General features: G+C 40.0%; 1 protein-coding gene across 5 annotated transcripts in view; it reads right to left on the bottom strand.

Annotated features, from left to right (window-relative positions):
* The window catches only part of CIITA (class II major histocompatibility complex transactivator), a 41,664-nt gene that overhangs the window by 27,157 nt on the left and 1,111 nt on the right, over positions 1–13,396 (bottom strand). For 2 of the 5 annotated variants that reach the window (XM_090151377.1, XM_090151381.1), the window contains exons 1-4: positions 11,717–12,906; positions 7,453–7,679; positions 5,490–5,595; positions 4,458–4,679 (exon numbers count right to left, since the gene is read on the bottom strand). In XM_090151377.1, the coding sequence (XP_090007503.1) occupies positions 4,458–4,623 (166 nt within the window). In that variant the 5' untranslated portion in view covers positions 4,624–4,679; positions 5,490–5,595; positions 7,453–7,679; positions 11,717–12,906. Of the gene's footprint in view, positions 1–4,457; positions 4,680–5,489; positions 5,596–7,452; positions 7,680–11,716; positions 13,372–13,396 lie in introns of those variants that run through there. The other 3 variants (XM_090151380.1, XM_090151378.1, XM_090151379.1) reach the window with 3 other exon arrangements.

The following is a 13,396-nucleotide window of genomic DNA, read 5'->3' as shown; positions in this document are numbered from 1 at the left end:
ATCCTCAAATGAGCAAATACTTCTTGTAAGTGATAGCTTATAACAAAGTTCCAGAGATTGAAAGGGGAAGGAAAGCAGTGAGATTTGATCAAGTCAGTAGTATCCAGGACTTGCAAGCTTTTGGTCAGCTGCTTGGTAACAGTTGGCTTCCTCACAAGGCAGCAGCAGGTCCTATAAGCAAAGCAGCTGCTGATCTGTGTAAGACTTTTTCCTTTAGCTCCACTTCCACCAGGTTCTGTGGGAACACGTTAACCTAGAAGAGATAATGCTGTTTCCTTCCTGGGAACAGCTGGTTGTAATACAGTCACTGCAAGGAGAACTCCTACAAACAGTCAAAAGGATTATTGTTAATCTGGTAACATGCAGCACAACCCCACAAATCACAAGCTCCTTCATCAGTCCTGTAGGCAAACTCCATCAGTTTTTGTGGCTGTAATCCCCTGGTGTAGTCAATGTACCTCAAGAATGAAAATTTGGAGAACAAAGGAGTTCAGCTGTTTACTGTAATTCCAATTCAAATAACTACAGTAAAAAAAGTTGCCCACTTTGTGCATAACATCCATAACTGCTTAGAAACAGCAGAAAACAATTGCTGGAACAAATCAGAGTAGTGGTTCATCTAATGGACTAATCTCTAATGATGGTCTTAGAGACAGAGTGTAAAGAAGACAGGAGGCTGTGAGACAGCTGAGAAGTGCCTAAACTCCTTAGGCGAACACCTGCTTCTGTGCTTCAGTTTTTGCTGATTCAAAATGAAGATAAGCTGCTTTACAGCAAAAGGAACAAGCAGAATGTACCAATAGATATTGGAAGTACTGCAAAATTGATGTAAATGATGCACTTTGCAAGTGGAGGAAATCTGAGGCTTTCTCAACCAGATATTTTAGAGATCCTTATTCAGGACCTGCTGGTATCCGTCTGTTCCTGACCTGTGCTGTCTTTGCTAAGTAAAAGTCATTGAACATAGATCTGAAAATGAACAGATTTGAAAAAGAAACTTAGAAAAAAAATTTGCTTCAAAGGAAGTCTAATCTAATAGTTTGAGTCATTTCCTGATAAACGTACATCTTTGAAGCTACTTCTTTAAGCTCTTCTCCTAATTACAAAATCTAGAGAATAGTGACAATGGTTGAACATGTGATGGGTGAAGACTAATGCTTCTTCTGATATACTTTGGTTTCCCTCTGTCATGTCTCAAATTAATCCAAGTTTTGTGACAGAGATGCAAAGCCAGGCATGACAGGATCGTGATCTTTGAATGGAGATTTTAGGTACGAGCATTACAAAAACGAGAAGCAGAAGATGTGTTTACAAGCATTTCGGGGATTTAATTAAAAGCAGATTATATATGGTCCCAGCTTATGTAACCCTAGGCTACTTGCTGTGATATTCTACATTTAAATATGACTTCTTGGGATTAACTTGAATGTAAGAACAGCACTAACATCGTCCAGTTCAGTATTTTCCCACTAATGAACTATCTTATTTTTTTCATTAGCATTTCTTTTTATATTCTCAGAAATGCCCTGAAAAATGATGCCCAGTACTGTGTTATAGGAGAGGAAAAACTTCACACACAGCCTTATGCTGCAGCCCAGCGTTCTCCCATCAGGTTTACAGGACTATCTGCATATTCTACTAATTATTCTTTCATTATCCTTTTAGAATTGTTTTCTAAAAGTCATTCTGAATAATAAAACTAAGCTGAAGTTCTGTTTCGCACAGGATGGGCCATGTTAAGATTGTCCCAACACTACTTCTGTTCTCCATTATATACAACATTGATCTTCTGATGGGTTAAGACTTAAAAGTTAAGTGAGTTTACTACCTCACAATTATAAGGACTTCACATTTTTATCTCTCCTGCCCACTAAGAACCTTGCAGTTCTTGAATCCAGCTTCTTGAGACATTAAGTACTTCCTCTCATTAAATATGCAGCAGTCTGTTATAGATATTGTAATTTTTGTGCTTATAGGCAGCTGGAATTTACAATAGAGTACTTTCTTCCCACACATGCTTGAAAAGGTGAGTGATATCCCCACCATGAGCTGTCAAATGGGTCGTGAACAAATGCTGCTCAGATTATCAATGGTTGAGATGTCAGTAGACAAAAGCTGACTTTACTGTGGTCCTTGATCCACTTTGCATTTCTTGTTCTGCAAAGATATCAAAGATTAAGTTTTATTATGGACTGACTATACAAATGACTATTGGAGAGCTACCCTGAATGGGTGGATCCATTTGTAGCTGCTCTTGGATTATATTCTGCTCTCTTCTCTTCCTTGCCTGCTTCTCACTAATGCACTTTGCACTATGTTAAATGCAATAAACAAAAGTAAATCTTTAACAATACAAAAAGAAAAATCTGATTTACCAGATAAGTACTTCGTTCCTGTTGGCTCATTATCTGTCATGTTTTGAGGTTTATTGCCACAGAGTTTAAACAATAGTGGGGAAATAAAGAGTTCAAATACAGATCCCATTTTTCCATAAATGTCAGCCATATTTTCCTAGGTAGGTCCTCTCTTTCTTTTTCATGATTCTCCTTGGATATCACATCTTCCTTCAGCTTGAGGTTAAGCAAGCCATAGCACCCAAAATAATCTTTCTTACTCTAGGTAGGATCTCCTTAAAAAGATTTATACCTGCATCTGAAGATGCTTAAAGGAGGTTTAAGCAAAATATGAACTTCAACTAAAATAAAAGATTCACTCAGTCAGCATCAAAAAGATGAAGTGAAAAAAAAAGTTGAGAGACTTTGGCCTGCAATAGCAGAGGTGTTTCCTCATTTGTGTTAGCCTTTAAATAACACTTTCAAGAACAAATAACTTCTTCACGAAATGACCAAACACCACAATTCTTCCAACCATTAATAAAAGACAATTCACCAAATCAGCAACATGGTAACTTGAAACAACATAATATCAAAAACGTTTGTCTCATTGAAGAGGATTACTGTAGCAGTATCTTTGTTTCCCAGTAGAGATGGAGTGTGGACACAGCAGTGGGCCCGCCAAGGTCACTGTTAAATCAGAGCAGGACCAAAAGCTTCAACACAAAACACATCCTCGCATGAGGGATAGATTTAAAACTTGCAGGTTCCAATGCAGAATTAGAGATTAGGTTGTGAATAAATTCTTTCAGAAAAGCCAAACAAGAGAACCAGGGTAGAAAGCCTAGGCTCTTTTCAGTGGCACTCAGTGCCAGGACAAGATGCACTGGGCAAAACCTGGAGCACCCCCTCCGTTCAGGTATCTGTGGACATTGACAAGATCCTCCAGAGCCTTCTCCAGGCTCCAACCCCTCCATCATCTTTATGGCCCTACGTTGGGATTCTTTCAAGTATGTCCTGGTCTCTCCTGTACTGGGGGGCCCAGCACTGGACACAGCACTCCAGGTGCTGCCTCACCAGTGCCAAGCAGAGTGGCAGGATCACCTCCCTCCACCTGCTGGCAGTACTTCATTTAATGCAGCCCAGAATAACTGCTTCTTAAATCTGATACATTTTCCTTAACTTTTAGAAGTCTTTATTTACTGATCTATATGACCTGTTGCAGCAGCTTATGTTTAGGTATTGTTTATATTTGAGAATACACATAAAGGAGTTATAAAGATGACAGTGGGTAAATAAACAATTACCTATTACTGACAATTCTCCTTATGCTATAGTTTTCTTCTTCTATGTTTTTAAGTATCTGATTGCTATAGCAAAATGTACAGCTTTAAAATAAAAACTGAAGCAAAATTTCTAGGGCTGTTTGAAGGCTTATAGGTAGAATCTTTAACATCCAGGTTACTGTGTGACTGCTAATCAAGAATGTAGGCCAACTATGGGATTAGGATTCAAATACCCAAATATTTTTTTCGTTATATGCTCAGCAGTTTCACTTCCTTGAACACTGCCATCATTTCTTTTCATCAGACACATATGAGATTGGATCAATAATTCCACCTAGCTAGAAATAGTGCACTGATATGAACTTGCTAAATGCTTATAAAAGTTTTAAGTACATAACTGCCAATTCTGGTTAAGATCTAAAATCTTTGTAGAACAAAAATGATTTTATGCTTTTTCTGGATGTTAATCTTTATGCTCTGTAACATGAAATAGATGGAAAACAAGCAAATAGTGTGTATCAGTACAATTTTGTCTTGTAGTGCAGGTGGGTAACATGTTCAAACTGTAACTATATAATCTGCAATTTATTTTCCTCATGGGAAAGTAAACCCCTTAGATTTTTCAGGCACATTCATGTTTCAGTTAAAAAATGTATACAGAATGTTTTTTAAATGTATTAACTATTAAAGTTGCTGCCTACATTGAGTCAAAACAGAAGAGAAAACATTTGTTGAAGTACCAGTAGGAATACAATCCTACTCACTCAGAGTAGCACAGAAAAAAACCTTCTATCAACGCAGAACTGTACTGAATGAGATGTCTACACTTGTACATTACCATCTTGAGGAGCAGAAGAGCATATGCTGAAGGTCTGCCCTCCAGAAAGCTGGGAACTGCTTACTCTCACAGCAAACGTCAATGAGCGTTCTGCAGCCTGGGGAAGAGAGGCGGTCCTAGCCTCAGCTTCTTGGATATGGAGGTTTACAGAAAGTTTTTTTGGCATCACCAATCATATTCAAGGTGTCTCTAGGCAGCACTTCAGACTAAGAAGTCTTCTTCCTGGTGGGAGGTTCAAGCAACATAGTAAGCCATGTATTAAAAGAAGAAAGTGAATACAAACTGTAATTCTCTGCCTGTCTCTTCAAATCTTTGACCTGAAGCACCTTATCTTTTGCAAAAGTTAGATAAAGAAGGCCTGTATGGTAGATTCCTTTTATGGGCAAAGAAAGAACTCATGGCCATGGGATAGTTCCCTCCAGATGCAGACAAGCAAATAAACAAATAGCTTGTGATACATCATTGGGATTGCCACTTTAGCATGAGGAAAGCAGGTATTTTATGTTTCACATCTGAAGCAGTTTCTCCCTGCAAAGGAACCCAGGGAAAGTACATAAAAAGAAGTGATTATAGGCATTTAAAATAAAATACAATATTATTTTTTTCTTCTTATACTGGATTTGAGACAGACCAAAAGTGGGATTGCCTTTGCACAGGTTTTAGAGTATAGGGATTATAACTCATTCTTGCTTTACTCTTCCCACACATTTTCAGGATTCCTGTTGTCCAAAAATATCTTCAAGACCATCATCTGGTGGGAAGCATGCTTTCTACACAGCTGTCCCCAGTTTTTGCTGGGCTGTAGGAAAACATATCAAGCAAATAATGTGCTAGAAGTACTCACTGCCTTTGACTTTAAAATTGATTATCTTGTAGCTATGAGCAAAATGAGGGGAAGGGGACTACAGCGGCTACTACTATGGTTTGAAAACTTGACCCAACTTGTAGCACTGCTAATTTGCTATTTTGGCAAAATATCATTTCTATTTCTGCGTCTGTTTTTGCATTTGTAAAATCAAAACACTCTCTTACCATCTTGACACACGTAAAATCTGCTGAGGCTCATGACACACCACAGTGCCAGGTACCAAAGGCCAAAAGCTGGCCTATATCGGTACATTCCATCTGCTTCACACTCCTAGGAAAAACAGTGAAATTAATTGCAAAGATATTACTATGGCTATTTGGATTTCAAAATTAGTGTAGATTGATATTTACTTAGAAGTGATACTTCCTCTCAACAAAGAAATCAAAAGCACAAGTTCTCCTTTCTAACTAACTTTCCTCTTTGAAACACATCATAACACAAACAATGCATATGAAAAAGGAGAACTAAGCCAGACTGTACATTTTTGCTATTCATTGCTTCTCACGTTGCCACTGTTTAGAACTTTCTGGATTTCTTCTCCTTTGGACTTTCAGAAAAGGCTACCATTGTGATCCTTAAAAAGAGATACCCTGACTATGTCACATCACTTATCTACTTTAGTTTATGTGTTATTTAAAGAGAATTCTTAGGCAGGGAAGCTGTGTTGATAAATAAACACGTTCATCTGTGATGCAGAGTACTGACATGCTGATGCCACTGTACTATACAGCTTGAATCACTACAGTCAGAAAGGAAGGAAAATTGCTAAATAGACTTTTCAGGCTATGAAAAATTGCTCAACCAGCAGTCTGTCAGTGCTATTCAGACTGGATAAAAAGAATCCCAAACAAGAATTCTGGTATTGAATCCAATTTATGGCCAGAGAGGACAGAGTCACTAGATGATTGGAAAACCAGAGACAACTGCTCAGACTATTAACATAGGAATTTCAAGTATACGCAGAAATCAGTCAGGACTTTGAAGCAACCTCCATCAGCATTCAAGAATATTCCCTCAATGAATGTCTAATTTCTGGCATCTCCGCTGACTTTGCTACATTTTGCAGTGGAAACTTTGTGTATTAGAACGGAGACTTTTGTCATCAATGTGTTTTTCATCATGCACATACACACAGAATTTCCTAAGTAATTCTTCCAAGGTCTACAGCTCCTAATTTAAATGTCTATTAAGAAAATTATTTCCAGTAGGGAAGTACAGATGAAATATTGTGGAAGATGTTTTAAACATAATTGGTTATTCTTCCCCAGAGGTTATTTATAAAAAATATCTGATCAAATCTTTTCCCTACATCCCTACTTTTACCTCAGAAACCAACTGAGCTTCTACTGATGTGCAGAAGTTCTTCAGCATCCCTCCATCCTGACAGCTCTAGCATCTACCATACTGCTTCCTGGACACTAAGATGGGCCGCAGTACCATACTAGACACACTGCAGATGAGATACTGTATGGAGCTGGTCATACTGACTGCTTCCCCAGAATATAATTCTTTGAGCTGAGGTCGGAGGTTAGGAACTCAGAAGATGGGATACTGCCAGTCCAGCAAGTGCAAAGATTAGACTGCAAATATCTGTGAAACAACAACTGAGAACTAAATTAACAAAAATTTGCTGGTGTTCAGAACAAGTAGTAATCATTTATAAGCATGTTGTTATCCTGCCACATAATTCTTACTGGTAATTTTTACTGGTGCTGGAGCTCTATGATCCAAACATCAGCAGACTCAGTGCCTGTTCCAAGTGATCTGTTCTGCCTGAGAGGAGCTCCAGAGCTGATTGCTCTATCATTTCTCATGTACTTCTCCACGTCCTCAAACAAGTGACCGGGAAAGTGAAATGTGAGGATCTCCTAAAGGGATTATCAGTCTTTGATCCTTGATAGACTGCTCACTCGTAAAGCCCCAGTAAGTTGTATTGGAAGGGAATACTTCCTAGAGACAATCATTTTAGCTACATTATACAACTTACTGTAGTTTACAGAAAAACTGCCCTCCTACTCCTTAATTTGTAGTTCACCCAAGCAAAGTCTTTCTTCATTTGGTATTCTCTTTCAGAGATGCTTTGTTTTAAAAGCTGTCTGATACTTGTTCACAGCCCTATAACCTCACCTCTTGGATAACCAGTCCTGTCCGCATATGGCAGCTCTAGAAGGGTAAGTGTAGCTTTTCACACTTGCATTGTAGGAAGTTACATGTAGTGAACATTCCTGAAATGTCTTGTACTCATTCTTTGGAAGATGTTACAGATCTATCTATCTTGTTTTCCATTGCAGCATCACCATTGCAGGTTTTATCACAATTAACAGTAGCTGTGCAAGTCCCATTGATGTTCTTACCTGAAAGAGAAGAGGTAGAGAGACGATAAGAAATTTCAGCAGACTTTCAAGAAAAATTTCCACAGGAGCAGCATGGCCATGATGGCTTACAAGGAAGAAATTGTGACACTTCTGAGGGTAGGGAAGCCATTGCTGTAAATGCAGAAGTACCTTTCTTACTTAGGAAAAGAAGATAACATCTGTCACATGCAGGAAAAGTAACACCTTAAGGACAAGGTATTTTGTCAGCATGCCATGGAGTGCAAAGCATTTTCAGTGGCAGCTGGCTGCAGCTGCATGCTCTGCAAGCACACTGTGAGCACCAGGACCTGTGGCAGCATCCAATTGCCTCCTGGCCTATGGACTGAGGAAGAGATAGGAAGGAGCTGTTATTCCACCTCTTGGTTTTCAAGAAGTCTGCAAGGGTCATGTAACTGTCATGCAAACCTCTTGCCGATTGTTTTGGGAAAAGCAGCACATAACAGTACTAATCTTGTTGAAGAAATGTTATCTAAATTATTATCTTATTTTGTCTTCTATAGCTGAGAGCGATTACAGAAATTGAAGAAACAGAAGAAAAAAGGAATTAATACTCTTTCTGTCACCATCACTTGGACTTCACTCAATTAGCCCAGTACACTGCATTGAGCAGGTGATAAAAACTGTATTTTCTCTTTACACTGAAATACAAGAGAGCAAGAATGGGAAACAGAATACAAGTTCAAACCCACACCAACAAGGAAAAGTACAAGTTCAAAACCACAGTTCTGTGTCAAGTTTCACAATGATGGAGTTGAGAAAACTAGGCAAAACCACTCCACTGACAGTTGGTAAAATCATATATTTTAGGGGCTTCCCTGCAGCATTTCTGATTTTTGTCAGCTAGCAGATTTTAGACACAAAAGACACTAAAATACACATCAGTCACGGTAGATCTATCTTTAGTCACTTGTAAAAACAAGCCCTTAATGCTATTTTCATTTCAGTAGCTGTGCTCATTTTCTTGTAACAGTAGCCAGTGAATCAGATGATCAGATGAAGTTTTCTTCTTCAGGAGCTTCAGATTCATGTTTCTAGAGCTCTGCAGTGTGACCTCAGGGCTGCTTGGCAGAGAGGGACATGGAGCTCTCAACCCCTTTTCTTGAAGCTGTTCTATCCTGCCCAAAGGGTGAAACCAGAAGTTAATGTCTTCTGAGAAACAAGCAGGGCTGGCTTATTGCCCTTCTTCCAAGATGTATTTCAATACCTTTATTTGGTGATTATCTATAGATTCCGGTTTTAAAAAATAAATGTGTGGATCATGAACTGAGGCCAATCCAAGAGAGAAACAGATGCTTCAGCCTCCAGGCTGGGGATCAGGCAGAAGAGCTTTCATGGGACCAGCAAAGGCAGCCTCAAGCTTCCTTCCTTCTCCTAAGCCAGGAGGCTGAACTTCAGCATCTCTGGGGCAGCAGAGGAAACTGTGGTCTCCTCCTGAGCACAGACTCCATTGAAAAGGAGTGGCTCACAGGCCACTGTTAAAAGACAAACATGCACCATGCTTTTGTTTTTGCCAAAACAGGTTGGGCCCCTATCCCCAGGAGAGTCTCAGAGCTATGTGCTGCATGTAAAGCAAGGCATCTCCAGTAGCATTCAGTGTATCTTGAAAAGAATGTGCAAGTCAGTGTGCTGGACTTTGCTCCAAAGCAATATTTCTGTGTCTCATGTAAGGGATTGAACAATCTTGAGTGCTTCCACCTCTGGGTGTGACGCAGGCTTATGGAAACAACATGGATTCCTCCGACACCTTATCAAGATCTCTGTGATTGAGTTCAAGTATTTTTAGGGAGTTGAAGCTATCCACTGAACCAGAAAAAGGTTAACAAATTAAGGAAAGATACTATTGAACGGAAACACCGCAGTACTGGCCTGGTTCACAGAAATCTGCATGTCAAACAAATTAAGAATTGTAAATACAGGTTTCTCCCTTCACTGCATAACCAGATTAGGAACTCTTTTTCACTTCTCTTTTTTTATGTTTTTTTTCTGTATTCTTCTTTTTCCTGAGAAAGATTATTTCTCCCTTCAAAACTACAAATTTGGAATAAATAAGAACAAACACAAGCAAACATAGCAAAAGCCACTTAACCACAGCGTCTACGACAAAAGATGAAGTAGACTTTGCCATTGAAAACTGTGGTTGAAGAACTGTCCAGCAAGCATGTCAGAGATCTAAAGAGAGCTATGCACTAATAGAAATGTATCTACTCAATAACTTCTGTAATTTGGCCAATCTATCTCCTCAAAATTTAAGCATTTTACTGATCCCCCATCAAACTGCATCTGTGTATACAAGTGAGGTAAAAGTCATTCTTAAACAGTATCTTCAAGCATTCGGTTCCTCTGAATATTAAGCTGTAACTGAGATACTTAAGGCACAATTACTACTATAGAGTTATTCAAAATATCCTTATGCAGTTTAAAGGGCGAGTCTCTGAATCTATGCCAGCATAGATTCCAGGCAGTACTCCAAAGCATTACGAGAAACCAGCTGACTTCAGTTAACCAAGTCAACAAAACACCACCTTATCCTTGGAGCAGGTTCTATTTACTGTAAAAGAACAAGAGATTTGCACCAGGTCCATGCTGCACGCTGTGGTCAGCGGTGTCACACAGATCTTCTGTTGTGCTCCCTTCTGTTCCCTGCCTGATGGTCAGCAATGTCACACAGAGCTCAGTTAACACACTTCACTGACCACAAATCAGTTAACTATACATTTATTTAATACAGTATCCTTAAGCAATTACAATCTTAGTTGGCAAATGCTCAACAGATAGCAATTCCAAACATATACTCACAAACAAGTGGTCTTAGCAAAGCACACAACAAATAATGTGCTACAGGAGAAGGGATTGTTAGGAGGGATAATAGTCTGATGTTCCATGGTCAGTGCAGATGTTGGTGTGCACGGTGTGGGGGTCTCTGTGCAGCTGAGGGGGGATCCCATTCAATAGTGGTCCCTGCACTACTTTTGTATTCTGCTAGCATCTGATCTCTGCTGATATTGTTATTTAATGGCTAGAGTGCACGCTGCTTCTGCTGTATGAGATTAGTCTGATAAGCTATGTATGGCCTGCTTCATGAAAAAGTAAGGAAGGCCTTCCCTGGATCCTGCAGGAGTTGGTTATACTTTTTTTACTTAAGCCTAGAGCCATGGAAGCACATCTGTGAGTGCTGTAACATGTTTTTGTCTTGGCACAGCACCACCTTGACAAGAAACGACAACAGAGTGGCACGACGTCCCGACAGAAATTGCTGAGTCAGGCTCTTGATATTAGTTTGTGACTGGGAGGGGCAGAGTGAGGTTATCAGTTTTCCCAGCAACACAGGCTATGCACCAAGATGACTAGGCAGAAAACCACTACCAGACCTTCTCCTGGTCCTGTTTTCCACTCCTCACCCATCTATGGTTTCCTTTTCTCCAGCATGTCTTTTCAGGAGAATCCTACAGGATTAGGATAGGAAGCCCATTATTTTGTCTTGATGAGAATTGCACATTGATTAATAGCAAATTCACAGCAGCAAGTGATACAGTTGTACCTGTAAAGTGGTATGGCATACCACTTTATGCTATAAATCTTAGCAATTAGATGAAATCTTAATCTATTTCATAAGTGGCCAAGGTTGTACTGTTCACAAATCTGTCTTCCCTCAAAACCAAACCACAATTCTTAATTCAGTGTAACCACACCTTCAACTTGCCACTAAAGCAGCATTTGAAGATTTGCTGTCTGATCTTTCCAGAGTTGAAATAATTTGTACTTAAAATCACTGCAAAATTGGTAGTCTTATGAAATCCTAGAAAACACCAGAAATGTTTAATGAAGAATTTTTTCTAATAACCCCCAAATGAATTTCTTTACAACAATAAACTGCAGACCACTTCTGAACCTGAGGAAGTCATTTGTCCAATGATTCCTCTAGTGACCAAGGATGTTTTCTAGCTTCTAAGTTATTTTAAAGGAAGATGATAACCCATACAGTACCTTCAATAATCACAGAACATATGTTGACATACCTTTAAAGAGAATATCAATAAAATCACTTGCAAGGTATAATGACAGTCATCTATGGGATTATCTAACAGAGTTTGTCAGGAAAACAGACAATCCCTGCAGTGAATTGCTGGCACAAGAACTGGAGGGAGGGAAAAGTAAAGAATCATTTATCCATTTTAAAACAAAAAGAACAAACCAAACCATGTGCTCTGTGTCTTGTTTTCAGTTGTATCATTCCGATGCTACTACTCAAGTCAAATAGCAGTAACAGAGTAGTAAATCAGATACCTAATGCAATTGACTAATGCTCACCTCTCCCACGGAAGTATTGTCTTTCCTGAAAAGGAACACAGCATGTGATATTTTCTTTGACCTCAGAATAAAAATTCAATGACTCAAACAATAGAGCAATATTACTGAGTCACTAAATTCAGCTTGCTGGCAGAACTGTGCAGGGGATTGGATTCCATCTCTAAAGGTCCCTTCCAACCCCAAGAATTCTGTGATTCTTTGTGACACATGAAAGAAGAGCTGATAGAGCAGCTTAGGTAACCAAGCTGGCAGACAGAGAGGCAAGACCTTCGCTACTGCAGTTCTGGAGCTGCTTCAAAGTTAGAAGTTGTTTGCAATACATTTCTCATAGACCACAGTGCCTGTTGGTACGGTAATGATGTATGTAAACTTCAGGCACACATAAAGTTATTTAATAATTGTACCTGATGATAGGTCTTGGAGATTCTCCCTCTTCCTTGGGAGTGGGATTGCTCCCAGTTATTTCTATGTTGTAGGCTATCCATCCATTACACACTCCGTTCTAATCTTTAATAAAATTCTGGGGCACTTACTGGCACATTAGGAAGTGTTGATTTAACCCTGCCAAGGTCAAAATGTAACAACCACCACATTAATGTTGTCACTTATAAATATGTAACCTGTGTTAACTGTGAATCCTACTGAGAACAGCTCTACCAGATCTTCCAATACATTAGTTATAGTATCAGAATTGTACCAGTACTGGGGCTGGCACAGAACTACGTTCCAATTAATGCTTTTTAAACATTTACCTGGGCATCTTTTGGACTTCCACTGTTTCATTTGGATATTAGTCTGGAGAAGAGGTGGCTCTGGGCAGACCTTACGGCTTCCTACAACTCCTGAGAGGAGGCGGTGCTGAGGTGGGGGTTGGCCTCTGCTCTCCCGTAAGGATGAGAGGTGATGGCCTTACATTGCACCAGGGGAGGTTCAGGTTGGGTACAAGGGAAAATTCTCAGTAAGAGCGGTCAGGCAGTGGCACGGGCTGCACAGGGAGTGGTGCAAAGCCCATCCCTGGAGGTGTTCAACGGCCGCGGAGATGCGGCGCTGGGGACGTGCTCAGCAGCAGTGGGTGGCAGGTGGGCGGTTGGACTTACAGCTCTTTTCCAACCGCGGTGATTCTGTGATTCTATTTTACAGAAGACAGCGCAGGCTTATGTAACATCAGTAAAGCTGCCCCTCAATCCTTCCCTTTGTTCCCACCGACTGACCCGTTTCTCGGTCATTCTGAGCACACTTCGCTTCCCCTACCCATATTCGGAAGCCTTTCTCCGTGCTGCTGCCTTATAGCCGAACAACCATCCCGCGGCTTCAACAACAGCAGGCTGCAGCACCATTAACTACAGGACGGGAATCCCCGCGCCAGGCTCTCCAGCCGCTCGGCCCCG

Source organism: Phasianus colchicus, chromosome 16 (genome assembly GCF_987193195.1).
Source record: "Phasianus colchicus chromosome 16, bPhaCol1.hap1.1, whole genome shotgun sequence".
In the NCBI taxonomy this organism is placed as follows: Eukaryota; Metazoa; Chordata; class Aves; order Galliformes; family Phasianidae; genus Phasianus; species Phasianus colchicus.
Note: the sequence above shows the minus strand (reverse complement) of the source record. Positions and strands in the feature narration are given on the sequence as shown.